Here is a 15,239-nt window from a genome sequence, read left to right as displayed (position 1 = left end):
ACATCGTACCTTGATTATATTGTAGTATTTTCTCTAGTGAGAATATCGTTCATGTAAAATTGGGTAATATAAGCCTGTCACAACGAGGGATAGATGAGATTTATTCCTCATGATTTATAATTGTGCTCTGCCAATTGCATCAAATGATTTAATTAAATGTATGTATTGAATGACGTTTAACACTAACTAAAAGCACTGTCTTATTGTTGGCACACCAGGACCCATCTATCAACAGATGCCTCCGATTCTGAATAATATGACCTGATGTGCAGCAGCCTACACTAGGGCGGTTCATTTTACCATAAGTTGTTCAAATAATTAGAGATCATATCTTATTAGTTGCTCTATAGGGTCAGGAACAACCAAACAATTTTATTTGACTCTAATGTTTCGGATAATGTTGACTTGGGCCACGCCCATATTTTTCACCAATTTTTAACAGGTAAAATTCTCTAAATCGTCAATTTAGTCATGAAGGAGTATGGAAGGAGTTCTAAATGTGTGCTCCTCTAATATAAACAGTAAAAAATGGTTAACTTTAGTCGAGGTCTCAGGTCTCCACAATGTCGGGAAGTTCCTGCAGGAGTTTGCACATTGCGCTGAAGCACGAGATTCACTGCGCCAAAAGCGAAGGTCGTAGAGACATGAGACCTTGGCTAGAGTTAACCATTTTATACCATTACTTCAGAGTCCTGAACACACTCCTCCCTTTAACTGATATCAATTAAGTTTAACACTATTAGCTTTAAAAAAGAAAATAATTTACTTCACACCAAACTAACACACAATATGAGAGTATACAAAAGAAAGGTTTTCATGGAGACGACCTGGACCGAGCATCAAAATAATGCCAATGCAGCTGTCATTGTCAAGACTCAAGAATGAGAGGGTCTAGTTGTGGGATTATGCTGGATAAGTGATAACAGATATGATAAGTGGTAACATCCTACAAAAGAATGTTAGCTTACTAAGGAATTTTCCTCTTAGCGAATCCTATGAGAACTTCACTAAGTTCCTCCTAGTCCTAAACATTATCTCGTTACAGAGGGACTGGGTCATTTAAAAAGATGAAGCCAAAGAAGAGATTCATCTGTTCCGTTCATAGCCGGTAGTTGTGAAGAAGGCATTTGCACTCAGTAATTTGTAAGCAATTTTTTTATAGTTATTTACTGACCTTGTCTTGACATATCAGCAAGATATCACTGGACCTCGTTAGTCGTTAGTCGTGTTATGCTGATCCAGTTAGTGACGAGCTATGAAGTAATCATTCAACCTCACTAATACTGATCCTATCAATGACGAGCTATGAAGTAAGCAGTGGATCTCGTCAATACTCATCCTGTCAGTGACGAGTTATATAGAAATCAACGAAGACCTCATTAATTTCCTTGTTCCACGAAGATATTCAATTCCTCTGGTAACCAAACCCCTTCTGGCCTGTTTCTGAACATACAAAGATTCCAAAACCAAGTCTACCTAAATCTGAACTTTCTGACTGCATTGGAGAATGGAGAACAATCGAGAAGTGATAATCAGTCCCAGGATAAAATCAAAGTTCAATTTGGAATCTTTTTGTATATCTTTATACTGTGTGTAAGTTGGGTGTGAAGCATTATTTTCTTTTTAAAAGTTAACAGTGTTAAACCAAATTGACATCAGTTAAAGAGAGAGGCGGCTCCAAGATTTAGATTTCAACTTGGAGCCGCAAGGCCAAGGGTGATTTTCAAAATTTTGAGTTGTTGAAGGGTTTATTTTTATTTTTATATAGAGTTATTGTGACATTATGTGTACTGTATACTGTTTGAAAAATTTTATTTAAATTATTATGTTATTAAGATGATATATTTTAAAGAGGTAAAATTTAAGAGATTTAGGAGTGTGTTCAGGACTCTGAAAGTGTCACACTCTTGTATAGTAATGGTATAAAATGGTTAACTTTAGTCAAGGTCTCATGTCTCTACGACCTTCACTTTTGGCGCAGTGAATCTAGCGCTTCAGCGCAATGCGCAAACTCCTGCAGGAACTTCCCGACATTGTAGAGACCTGAGACCTCGACTAAAGTTAACCATTTTCTACTGTTTATATTAGAGGAGCACACATTTTGAACTCCTACCATACCCCTTCATGACTAAATTGACGATTTGGAGAATTTTACCTGTTAAAAATTGGTGAAAAATATGGGCGTGGCCTAAGTCAACATTATCCGAAACATTAGAGTCAAAAAAATTGTTTGGTTGTTCCTGACCCTATAGAGCAACTAATAAGATATGTTCTCTAATTATTTAAACAACTTATGGTAAAATGAACCGCCTCAGCCTACACCTATTATAGTAGGTCTCTCCGGGCAGTAAAGCTTTAATGTAATTGATCGTATTGCTTGTGGTAGGCACCATAACTCTCCCAAAGTTACAAAGTACCTCGGATATTAGTAAGCTTATCGAGGCTGTCAAACTTCTGTTTACAGTTCTCTGAATGATTGCGCAGATAAGAGACCCTCAGAGTTTGAAGCCCCTTAATCTGTGCTTCTCAGGAGTCGTACTCTCCTGGCTTGCAACAGGGACTCTGTATTAAAAACTGCATGCAATAAATTTAGACGAATCATTGTTAATTAAGTGTAGATGGCTATTTTATTTGAGATGACAAATTCATTGTGATGAATGTGGTTAATTTAGATAATAACAGTTCGTGATTTCACAATTCTGTACATAACTATTTGATAGAAACAGCTTAACAAAATCTCGATCAGCACAGCCCCAACGATCAGCTAACTGAATGCTATAAAAATGGTTCAACCGTATACAGATAATTTCAGCACTGGTATTGACTAGCTACAATATAAGGACAGATATCCTCGAAAAGTGCATAAACCAATACGAAATACAATAGATTTAACATAATAAAAATGGTACAAATTTTGAAAAGCCTTCAAGTATTACGTCGTGGCCCACATTATCGTTTTATTGATTGAAGATGTCAACCCTTCCAGATCTATTAAATGCTTTGCAACAATCTCGTCGATGCGAAGCAAGAGTGCTAGTTTGCGCGGCGCGTCGAAGCGGCGAAGTCCTCCAATTACTTATTTTATATTATTGTACAATATGTAGTATTTTACTATTTTAATAAGTACAAACGAACAATTGGTAAATTATAACACTTAAATATATATATATAAATATACGATACATATAAAATAATTAATTGGTTTATTTATTAAAAACGCGAACGTGGAACGTGAAGTTTTAATTTTAATTTTGCAAACATGAACAAATACTAAAATAATAGCCAAAGTACTCGATGACAAATACTGATTGAGTCAACCACCAGTAAATCATAAAGATTGTCACTGATGATGCAATAAAATCTTCAAAATTATGTGTAAATTTTAATTTTTGATTTTATTGTTTATCTTCGATTGTTTATCCAAAATAAAGATTCATTAAGCCGCGCAATTTTATCTCTTGAACGCGCAACTGAGCGAACTTTAACCGTGTCAAATTTCGGCACTGGATAGAATGAAAATGTATTTTGTACAATCAAGATTAAATCGAAATTTGTTGTTTATTAGGGCTTGTCGGTATTTATCATAGGCTAGCGCATTCCAGGAGTTTTTCCTTGATGGTGAATGATTCCCCGTTTTCCTCTCATGTAGTTGTTTTCCATTCCTATGAGTAGTAACGTTGAAGTGGTCGCTGAAGTCAGAGCGGTTTCCGACTCCATTGAACCTATTCCTGATATCAAACCTGAACCGTTGGAAGAAAGTACAGCCAGACCAGATGAATCTGATCTGAACCCAACTCCATGGGAGTTCTTGACCACTCCTCCGGACAGAGACACTATTTTGAAACCACGTACCGAGAGTCCAGATGCCCTGTTTTTGAACAAAGTAAAGGCGGAACATGGCGACGCCAACCCAACAATCGACGATGACAAGGCCCTCGACCCTGAGGCTAAAACATTTATAGAAGCTCTCGATCACCTTGCTGGTCACAAGTCAGAACAAGATAGTTACTTCTACGAGCAAAACCGATACGGGGATCAGCTACTATTTGCAGAGAATGCGCTCCTGGATGTGGCTTCAGAAGAAACTGTTACACCAGATGGTTTGACATCAGTTGATTTAGAGTTATTTACCCGTGCACGTGATATCAAATTAATTGGGATTTTAAACTTTACTGTTTTACAATTTCGAGTTCAGATCTTGCCCCAAACTGCAGATTAACATTTTGAAACTACTGTTAACTACTGTTAACTGCTGCTAGGGTTTACTGTAACAATTAAAGGTGATTTCCACGGTCACCGTGTCAAGGTTTTCCTTTCCGTGGACAAAATACGCGTGTCAAATGCAAACTAATTTTGGAAAATCACCCAGGCAGTGTAAATAAAAAGAGGAAACGTTTGCATTCTGAGTGTGGGACCCTCCTGAATACCCTAGATGGCAACAAGAAGTGGCGTAAGAGACCTCAGCAGATTAAGACTCTGGACGGTGTTTTCTCTGTCATGGTTTGGACGCCAGGTAATATTATATTTTATAACTAATTCAATGTTTCCTGGTTATGTTTCATTGTGCATTTAAACAAATGAAATGTATCACATCGAGAAAAATTAATACTTCAATCGTTGTAAAAAACAAGGAGCACACTAAATAGTAAGAAAAGATTACATTTTACTCATTTATTACATTTTACTCATTTATTTATTCAAATAGATGTACGTCTATTATGTGCGTTAAGATATGTACGTCTATTATGTGCGTTAAGATATGAGATTTAGTACTATGTCATGCATTTATAAATTATCAATAGCTAGTGTGTGTTTAGCAAATGTCTGATTGCTGCCTTGAAAGCGTTCTCATTTGTCTATAAGGTGATCTCAAACAGCGAAAAATGACATCTGAAAAAAGTTTAGAAATCATTGGAATATCTCAGTCCGAAGTTAATGATTTAGATTGAAAATGTGGTAACTAAGTGGTAAGTAAAGATATTAAAACGTGTACAACAATGTTGTATTGTGAATATCTGGATGGAGCTAAAGTTAACAAAAATTCACTACCAAGCTTGAGTTCGGAAACTCATAAATGGAACTTTAATCTTTATTTCATGGCTACTGTGCAAAAATTACACCGGAATAAGTGAACCAGTAATCATTGTAAAATTAAAATATATCGCTAAAACTCGATTACCACCGTCGACATAATATAATTGAATTTATAATTCATAATGGAATTTACCACTCATTAAGGCCCATTCTTAATTGCTGATATTTTACACCATGCATAAAAAAGGCAAAAGTGTAGTATAGTGTAAAAACGTGTAGTGTAAAATAGCCTAAAAAAGCCTTAAAAAGTGTAAAAAATTGGCATTTTTTCTCACCTAAGGTATGTTTTACCCCTGCTTTGCCTTTGTAAATGTACTATGTGAAGACTGATGGGAAAATATTAGGAAAAAAGAAGATTTCGAGAAGATAATTTAGTTAAGTGTAATTTAAGGTGTAAGAAAGTGTAATTTAGTGAAATTTAGTGTACCTTTTTTACTACACTTTTTACTACACCATACCGCAAAAAAGGCAAAAGTGTAGCGTAAAAAGTGTAATAAAGGTAGTGAACCCCCCACCCCTCCCCCATCTAGTCAATTTCACTCCATAACACTGAGGCTAGGGGTGGCCAAAAAGTTCCAACTTCAAAAATGATTATTAAAAAAAATAGTTCGTCATTATTCTATGCCATCACTGCAGCACTAGTCATGCAATAATGTTCATTCGCGTCCTTCAAGTCCTTACTCTTTGAATAATTGTCAGTCTTGTTCGACATAAATATCCTCCTCGTCTACACAGCAAGCTGGTGGTTTTGGAGGGGGTCCAGTCGGGAGATCTCGATCTTGCAGTCCTCCCATGATCATCCTCCCGGGTTCCTTTGTCTTTCTCCAGGATGTCCGGATCACAATTGCAACGAGGCAAGCCAGAACTGCCACCAGAATCACAATCAGTAGTGCTGTCGTCACGGGATGAGGATTTCCAAGTTTGGTCTTTTTGTCCGGTGTTTGCGGAGCTGGTGTTGGTTTGTTGTAGATCCGGGTTATGTTTTGACTGATATTCTTCTCTGTCTCAGTGCAGTTGTTGCCGGCTGGGTTCCAGAGATAGTTGTCCTGACACTCACAAGCAGAGTGGTCGAGAGAGGCGGTGCTGTTTTCAGGACAATTTGTACAAGATGTGCTGTTCCGAACACTGAAAGTGTTCCCACCACATTCCCTACACTCTGTACCTTCCTTGTGTAGCCCTGGAAAGCAGAAACAGTTACTTGAACCAGGGGTGGAGGTAGCTCCGTTAGGACACTGGGTACAGTTCACTGAGTTAGCAGCACTGTACTTGTACGCTGGACAAGGTATACAGTGACCCACCGACCAGTACAGGCCAGCTTCGCAGGAACATCTACCCACAGTACCAGTTGCGTTTACGCTGTTTGTTGGGCAGGGGATGCAGCCGTCAGCTGTTGCATAGAAGTTTCCAGAGCATCCGCAAGAGATCTTGGTGAAATAATGTACGCTTAGACAGTTAGTAGATGCACTGTAACTACAAGTTGGGTTACAGCCCCTCAAGTAGTACATACCTGAGGTGTAGTGAGAACGGAACAGATAGAGGCTGCCTGTGTTGCCCGTGGAGACAAGTTGGTGGAAGTGTAGCTTCTTGCAGATCTGGAGAGAAGTACCTGTGTCGGGATAGTAATGGTAAGTAGAATAGCGTCGACATACGTTTTTACGAGCTGCTCCGTTGATACTCACCAGTAGTAACCCTTCGTAGGAGCGCTCACTGTCTGTCTTCCATATCGAAAACTGTTCTGCTGCACCTTGGAAAACAGAACTTACTAATTTTCAAGTGATATTGTTGCAATTCAGTTTTAAAATCAGAGGGACTCTCTTCTTTATTTTGCAATTTGAAAAGATCGATGATGATACAGAGAAGGAAAACAAACACTTTCATGTTGAGTAATGTTTACAAATCGGACTGTGCAGTGGTTAATTGATTGAGGGGGGGGGGGGGGGGGGAGGGGGGGGGGGGCTGACCATATTAAAGTATATTAAAGTATATCCCCGCCCCTAAATCGGGAAAAAAACCTATATTTTAATATACTTTAATCTACTTAAATATACCCAAAATTAGTCGAGCTATATTCTTCGTTTAGATTTGCAAGATAAGCCTGTTTTTTGACTAGTACATGAATTTACATCCAGTTTGGTCAAAAAATGGTGAGTTATGAGCTTTAAACCATACGCCCATATTTAGGTAACCGCACCAAATTTGAAAGCTTTTGCCCAAAATTCGATCAAATTTCAATATTTTTGAATGAGACTAACTTTATGTGAAAGATATAGCTCAATATCTGCTGAATAGTGGATACTTAGTAAAAAGACCTCCATGAACAAAATTGCACTTATAATATCTCGGTTTGGGATACTAGCCAAAATGACTTAATTAAAATTGAAATAACTCCATCAGTTTTCAATATTTTTGCATGAAATTTTCGGAATCGATTAAGAATTGCATTTCAAGCTTATTGTGGTCAGCGATTTTTGATTTAGGCCTCCAAAAAGATAGGGATATATTAAAGTATATTAAAGTATATTAAAGTTTATTAAAGTATATTAAAGTATATTAATTCTTAAAGTATATTAAAGTATATTAAAATATATTAAAGTATATCCCCGCCCCTAAATCGGGAGAAAAACCTACATTTTAATATACTTTAATATGGTCATCCCACCCCCCCGCCCCCCCCCCCAAAAACTTAGTAAACTTACTTGCTATCATGATCATCAAGAGAAGGTATACAAACACATTCATATTGACTACCGACTACCGAGTTGTTGAAAAGTTGACGAATTGAAATAAAGTTGTAACCTCGAATGGATGTCTGTTATATGTGAATGGGAGGAACCCGTTCCTTAGCTGATTTACTTCTCGACCCAAAATATGGTATTGAGTAGGTGTTAGTACTAGTAACTTAGTACTACTACTACAGACCATGGCTTGGTATAGTATAGTATGCTATGTTAAACTAAGCATGCTACACTTACACGAAATCAGCCAATAGTTCACAGATGGTTCGAAATCAGTACAAACACGGTAGTTAAAATACAGGGAATACATTTACAATAGTATCTAGTACGTCCTCCAATTATTCCTGGTCCAAATCTTTTTGTAGATTCCATTCCAACAGTGAGTTGTTGGTGATGGCGGTGTATCCTTTGGTTGGCGGGGTATCGGGAAATAGCTCCTAAAATCGAGCAAGTGATACCTTGAAGGGTTCTAGAGCAGTAAGGCTGTTTACTTGTCGTGGGAGGAGGTTCCATAGTCTCGCTGCATTCGTTCCAAAGGAGATCTCGAAATGACTACACGCACACTTTACATTGTATCCTGAGGTTTCGGGAACATTTTATATTCGTCATTCACAGCAATAACCGATCAGCATCCACTATTGAGCAATCAAACTCCAGAACCACTGTCACGTGTCAAAGAATATGCCTCCCCACCTGATTTGTATCCTTGGACCTTGCTTATTTGAAATGTCCCCATTCATTATTAACTAACTTCTCATTAATCCGTTCTCATCGTCGGACTTTATCTCGCTGTAACAGTGTATCTACAAGTTGTTCTACTAAAATTGTAAGAAATTGTAAGAATTTCATTAAAGTATCATTTCAATTAGTTCTTATGAACCAGAATGAACTGAACTTACTTTTGCACTATTTTGCATCTGAATTTGGGGAGACATCTGACATTCCCTTTCTTCTTCCCTTAATTCTTCATTCTTGTCACATCTACGATTCTACTGTATCTACGCACCACTTTGTAACCTAGAGCAGGCGCGAGTGTCTGTAAATTGTACAAACCAAAAGTTTCCTTTTGCGCGGCTCAATATAATAACATCAATTACATGATGTTAATTATATTTCATAGCATCGACATGACATATTGCAAGACACTTCTGACTTCATCTGTAATATCGGATCCAAATAAAATGTACCTTACGAGACATATATAAATGGTACGAAAGTCGGCGGTTTTTCGAAAAAAAATTAGGTCACCATCATTGCATTATTTTCCCCAAATTATTTTTCACGCATTTTCCTTAATTATGAATTTATCGATTTACTATCAACTAATCAATATAGTAAGTTATTAATATGAATCATAAAACAATTAATGAACACTAGTATTCGATTATGAATCGCTTTAAAAATGATTTTTGACACGTTCCATTAAAAATAAGCAAGCTCTGTCACTACTTTATTGGCCACGGGGCACGGCGGTGAAATTTCGGGAGTAGTGGAAGATAACAAACACTACCGGTGTCCTATACCCTCTGGAGGATTATAAGTTAAGTTGAGGCTAACTTTCAAAGGCTCCGGAGAAATTTAAAAAAAGATGAAACAGCTGATCAGAGAAGATCTTTGTATTTAATTTTCTCAAATATTGGGTTGGTTGTAAGGATGCTGTATTCACAAACTTTTCAGATTAGTTTTTTGTCATTAACGAGTTTATAATTTCAGAGATAGATTTTAACGAGGAGGAGCGATCTGAGGTAAGTTTTAAAATTTCTTTCAATTGGTTGATTGTTCCAACCATTTTAGTATGAAATTTCAAAGCTTCTGGCATGCAGTAAAATGTAGTCACTGCACCATGTATTTATGTATTTGCAGCTGTCAAAGTTAATCCTAGCTAATCCCAATGAGGATAATGTTTACACATGGGGGGGGGGATGCAACGTCAATTAATGTCAGTATTCCATAAAAACCCCAAACTGACATTGACATTAATTGACATTAATTGACATTAATTGACATTAATTGACATTAATTGACATTAATTGACATTAATTGACATTAATTGACATTAATTGACATTAATTGACATTAATTGACATTAATTGACATTAATTGACATTAATTGACATAAATTTGTCTTGAAATTTGAGATTATCATTATTCGATAAATATTCAAGATATTCACGTCTATGTAAGTTAGACCGGTTCAAAAAAACAAAATGTCCTTGAATAATTATGAGTATGTTCTTATCTGTTGATCCTTAGGTTCAAAGACCACCAAAAAAAATTTCAGCTTTGAACTCTTCCATCTTCGGTCCCCACCGGCCACGCCCATATTTTATTGGTTTCTTATACAGGTAAATTATCTAGAATCGGCTTTTTTAGTATGAAGGAGAAATTTTAGCTGTTTAAGATTCGTTATTCAAATATAAATGTCATGAAGGCATTTCGTTTAATGTGGGTTTTAAGTTCTGATGATGTTGAGAACCACGCCCTTGGATGGCCACGCCCATTTAAGAAAATTAAATTTCGGAAAACCGTATTATTTTAGTTTTATTGTTTAATGATCTGAATTTTTTCACATTTCACATTTCCATATGTGATAGTAGTGAATAAATTGATGATATAAACGTTCTAAAGTGCTAAAAATATGGTAGAACTACATAATCTCTGGTCGAAAAATATCGTGTCAATTAATGTCAGTATTCCTAAATTTTGCAAAACTGACATTGACATTAATTGACATTAATTGACATTAATTGACATTAATTGACATTAATTGACGTTGCATCCCCCCCTACACATGAACGCCTATTACAGCTTTTTACAACTTCCTTAAACCTGCATTTGTTTCAGTGTAAAGATGGTAAGAACAGCAAATCCCTGACCAGAAGTGACCTGGATAAGATGAACCTGAGAGATCCCAAAACTTTGGCCGAAATTGCCAAGAAATTGTAAGTTTTACATGTAGTTTCTCTTTTGATGTACGGCTGCTCTATTAAGGAGGTTATCTTCATGTTTTTAATAATCAAGCACACGTTACCGCAGTAAAAACCTACAAGGCATGAGCTGTGTCACACAATTACCACCAACAGTTGACATTTTAATTAATTCCTAATAACTAATTGTTCCACAGCACGAGAAAAAAGGTCAACAGTCCGACCGAGAGAACAGTTAAATGCACTGACCCGGTTAGTTTCTTAGTTACTTAGTAGACACACTACTACTATAACAGTACGTATTTAGGTACATCCTGAGTACGTATTTAGGTACAGTTAGTAGTACGTATTTAGGTACATCTTGCATATGAGCTGGGTTTTAACTTTATCAGCCCTCGATTTAATCAATTGTCGGTTAATTTAATCGTTTTAACAGTGATTGATTCGTATTGGAAGGCTGGTGTCTAATCGCTGAAGTACCAGCTATCCAACCCGATTGGTTACTGTAGTCTAGCCTAGACTGACATTTAACTTACCATTTAACAGGATTGTTCGAAGATGTTTAAGGATCATATCGGATTACGGAAACATCTGTTATCTCACGCCCCTAAAGTGCACGTGTGCGCGGAGTGTGGTAAGGCGTTCAAGGAGAGTTCTAAGCTCAAGCGACATGCTCTGGTCCACACTGGAGAAAAACCCTTTCAGGTGAAGATTTCCTTCACTATTTAACCTTGGAATTTGTATCCATCAAAGTTTATCAAAATTGGTAGAGTATTACGGGATATCTCATATCGGCACTGCACGGAATTCCGACACCGCACGAAATCTTTCAATTTTTGGCTTTGCAGATAAAAAATCACATTTTCTCCCATAACTTCAAAGGGAAGCATTTTAGGGTGTTTTGTTGTTCATAACTCATACATAAATGTGCTAGTTGCGGTTATTTTTCACCCTTCAAAAAGTCACTAGCACATTCCTATCAAAATTTTAGAAAAATCAGTAAATATTAAAAACGAAAAATGTGCCTAAATTTGTTGTTTGGCTTTGAGGTCCAATAGATCTGAAGCTGAATAAGTAAAAACATTTTTGAGGGCATCAAAAACTGCGCCAGAATTCAGAGAACAATTTGATGTCAAGCAATAAATCAATCCGATCTTCCCTGACTGTCTTTTTGTTAAAATAAGCCTGAAAAGGACAATTTTAGCTTTTTGACTTTAAAAATTCATAACTCACCAGCCTTTTTAGATACGATATCAAGAGTTTACACACACCATGAAATAGATGTGAATAAACGGCGAGCAAAATTTCAACCCGATACCGCAAGAAATGATTAACTTATAGCGTCTCAACCACAAAATAATTTTTTCCGAAAATTGCACTCTCAACCAGGAAATGCTCGATTAAAAAAATGGGAATTCTCAAAATAATTTTTTTGGGTGTGGAAACGGTGCGCTAGAAGGTCACTGAACTGCCTATGAGGGTCATTTGGTCTGGACAGATTTGGTGTATGCCCCCTTAATGGGGTTAAGTTGATCCGCACCGTATCATATTACTATCATGCAGTATATCACCATTATTATACATTATCCATCTCATGCTACACATACATAGCTTGTGTTATTTTAAATTATTATCATCATGGTGTCAGATTTTTGCAGATTTTTGTCGAACCATCTTTGATTATCATACATACATACATACACATACATGAATAGGTCTCCTATTAGTCGTTGGAGTGGCCTGCATCACACACATCCCTTGTACGGCGTAACAGGTTCCTCCATTCCACTCGGTTCAGTGCTAACTGACTCACTGCATCTCATGATGCTCTAAACAGGAGTCCATGTGATGTTCATTCGGTAGAAATGATCATCCCCATATAAGGAGATATTGAAGCTAGGTAGGTTGAAACATTTCTGTGAGTAGCTAATACGCTCTTGCGGGAAGGTGTCTTTACATGTTCTAGTCACAACTAGACGTGACTACAACATGTAAGATATCACGAGATTCAGGCGGCTGAATCTCGTGATACCTCAGTCAGAATAATAATACTCTGCCAGTCGGAAACATTTATGTGAGTAGATAATACACTCTTGCGGGAAGGTATCTTTACATGTTCTAGTCACAACTAGACGTGACTACAACATGTAAGATATCACGAGATTCAGGCGGCTGAATCTCGTGATACCTCAGTCAGAATAATAATACTCTGCCAGTCGGAAACATTTATGTGAGTAGATAGATCCACATTCCACGTAGGTAATAGGTATCTTAACATGTTCAATTTGTTCATGTCACCATTCAGTACAAGTCAGTACAGGTCGGAATTACAATTACCGTTCAGAAACAATTACATGGAAAAATATCAGCAAACATCTATCTATATATATAATCTCAATGAATCTGTGTGTGCGTTTTGGAAATTTCAGAGCGGCTTAATTAAGAAAACGGTAAGAGTTACGGGATTGGTTTTTTCGGTATAGTACCGACAAAACTCTGACGAAGCCAATAAGCAATTAAAAAAATCGGCTGGTGGTAAGTGGTTTAATTGATGGTTTTGTACCACAAATGTTAGATTCCCGTACTGTAGTGCGACACGTACCCTAGTGCAAAAACCTCCAAGATCGACACAGCACTCATTCACATTGCGGTCTATTTGGACTGTTGAGAGAGTTCATACTTTCACACGACAATTTAATGCGTGTTTTCAAATAAAATAGGCGGGCTTATATTTTTGCATTCAACTGCGATAGTGAAGTCCCGGCCGTAGGCAAGGGGTTACGCTAGTTCTAGAATAAAGTTTCTGATTTAATAACAATGTGATTTCAGTGCTCGTTCGAGGGATGCGGCAAGAGATTTTCCCTAGACTTCAACCTGCGGACCCACGTCAGGATTCACACAGGGGACCGGCCCTATCACTGTCCCTTTGACTTTTGCAGCAAACGCTTTGCCCAGTCCACCAACCTGAAGGCCCACATTCTGACCCATGCTAAACACAAACCATCCTAGCCATTATCCATCCGGAGACTATTTATCAACTTTCTGTAGCGCTGTAGCGCATTACCAAGTCAGCGTTTATTCTGCACAATGGAAGCAACAAGATCTGATCATGATTATGGCCATTCCAATGATTTACATATCATTTTTGATCTTAGTTCCACCAGTATGGTCAATAATAGGGCTGGTCACATGATGTTGTGTGCAGTGCTTGCATACTGTAAATACGTGAACAATACCATTTAGTGTAAATTTACATTTTTCTTTCCATGAATATACTTGGTTTTTTGATGAAGCATTGCGGCAGTTTCTTTTAAGCTTAAAGATTTACAATTTTTCGAATTAAAATTGAATATTATCCTATATTAGTAATGAAAATGAACACGGTTTGGGTAACTATAACTCATATAATTATAAGTTATCTGATTTTATGAATACATGTCGAACTGTAGTATTGTAGGTTGTACTGGGTACAAAGACACACTAGTACATTTATTTGAGTTTACCTCCAATGGGAAAAAGAAGCCGTGTTTGTAAGTTAGATCTTGTTTTTGGTTTCTTTCAAGAATGTTTTTGTGAAATATTGAAATCTTACTCATCGGCCTCAGAAAGACTTTTAAGAAAATTGTAAAATTTGAACGATTGGTAAAATTAGGATGAATTTATCAAGTGTATTACTAATAACCATCCAATTTTCAAAACAAATTGAAAATTCTTATTAAATTACCGTCAAGAAATGTAATAATAATTAGTTCAGACCATTACATTATTTTACAGTTCAAAAGACGTTACCAGTATCTAAGTCTATTATTTCGCTGGGGACTCGCATGAAGGCATCATCACATGCAACGTCCATTTTAGGGTCGATGAGATTTGTTGTTTTTTGTCATGTTGCTATATAAGAATTAGAAGTGTTTACTGTATTTGTTGTCATTCAACTTCACTCAACTATTTGTATTATTATAGTCAGTTGCATGTCGATGTTGAGATTAATTAATAAAATGAAATTTATCGATAACAGTGCACCAAGTTTACAGCACAATACATATTGGCTCCTGTAGTTAGTTTCAAGGTCAAATTAAATGAAATGTTGGAAAATTGCAAGCTAAAAAAATCTAATTTCACACTTTTACTCTAGGATCAGGAGTGGCCAAAAAAGTTCAAACCTCAAAAATTATCATAAAAACAATACAGTAAAACAAAAAGTAAAACCCCGATACACCGCACTCCGACTCTCAGACTCTGCCCCTTTTTTCCAAATGGGACAAAAACGAGGAACAAAAATTACAAGAACACCATAAAGTGTTTATTGTATTTGATGTCATCCAACTTCACTTAACTATTTGTATCATCTTGCACTCAATTGGTTTCATACATTGAGACTAATTATTATTAATTGAATGCCTACAAATCAGAAATGTTTGACAAATAGGCTTTAAAATAAAATGTATGGATAACAATGCACCAAGTTAAAACTTAAACCATG

The 15,239-nt window shown here is 36.6% G+C and overlaps 2 protein-coding genes across 2 annotated transcripts; one reads left to right on the top strand and one right to left on the bottom strand.

Moving 5' to 3' along the window:
• The first annotated feature begins 3,487 nt into the window (after positions 1 to 3,487).
• On the top strand, positions 3,488 to 14,896 carry LOC134817780 (transcriptional repressor protein YY1-like). Its single transcript, XM_063827105.1, has 7 exons — positions 3,488 to 4,100; positions 4,370 to 4,513; positions 9,543 to 9,574; positions 10,674 to 10,771; positions 10,954 to 11,008; positions 11,303 to 11,461; positions 13,586 to 14,896. Exons 1-7 carry the CDS (start codon positions 3,665 to 3,667, stop codon positions 13,763 to 13,765), a joined length of 1,104 nt encoding a protein of 367 aa, XP_063683175.1. The 5' UTR covers positions 3,488 to 3,664; the 3' UTR covers positions 13,766 to 14,896.
• Positions 5,790 to 7,864, bottom strand: LOC134818038 (uncharacterized). Its single transcript, XM_063827450.1, has 2 exons — positions 7,791 to 7,864; positions 5,790 to 6,838 (listed from the first exon to the last, which is right to left on the bottom strand). Exons 1-2 carry the CDS (start codon positions 7,831 to 7,833, stop codon positions 5,790 to 5,792), a joined length of 1,092 nt encoding a protein of 363 aa, XP_063683520.1. The 5' UTR covers positions 7,834 to 7,864.
• Positions 14,897 to 15,239: the final 343 nt, after the last annotated feature.

This window comes from Bolinopsis microptera, chromosome 7 (genome assembly GCF_026151205.1).
Source record: "Bolinopsis microptera isolate Bmic1 chromosome 7, MBARI_Bmic_1.0, whole genome shotgun sequence".
In the NCBI taxonomy this organism is placed as follows: Eukaryota; Metazoa; Ctenophora; class Tentaculata; order Lobata; family Bolinopsidae; genus Bolinopsis; species Bolinopsis microptera.
The sequence above is the reverse complement of the archived record's forward strand: the minus strand, read 5'-3'. Positions and strand labels throughout refer to the sequence as shown.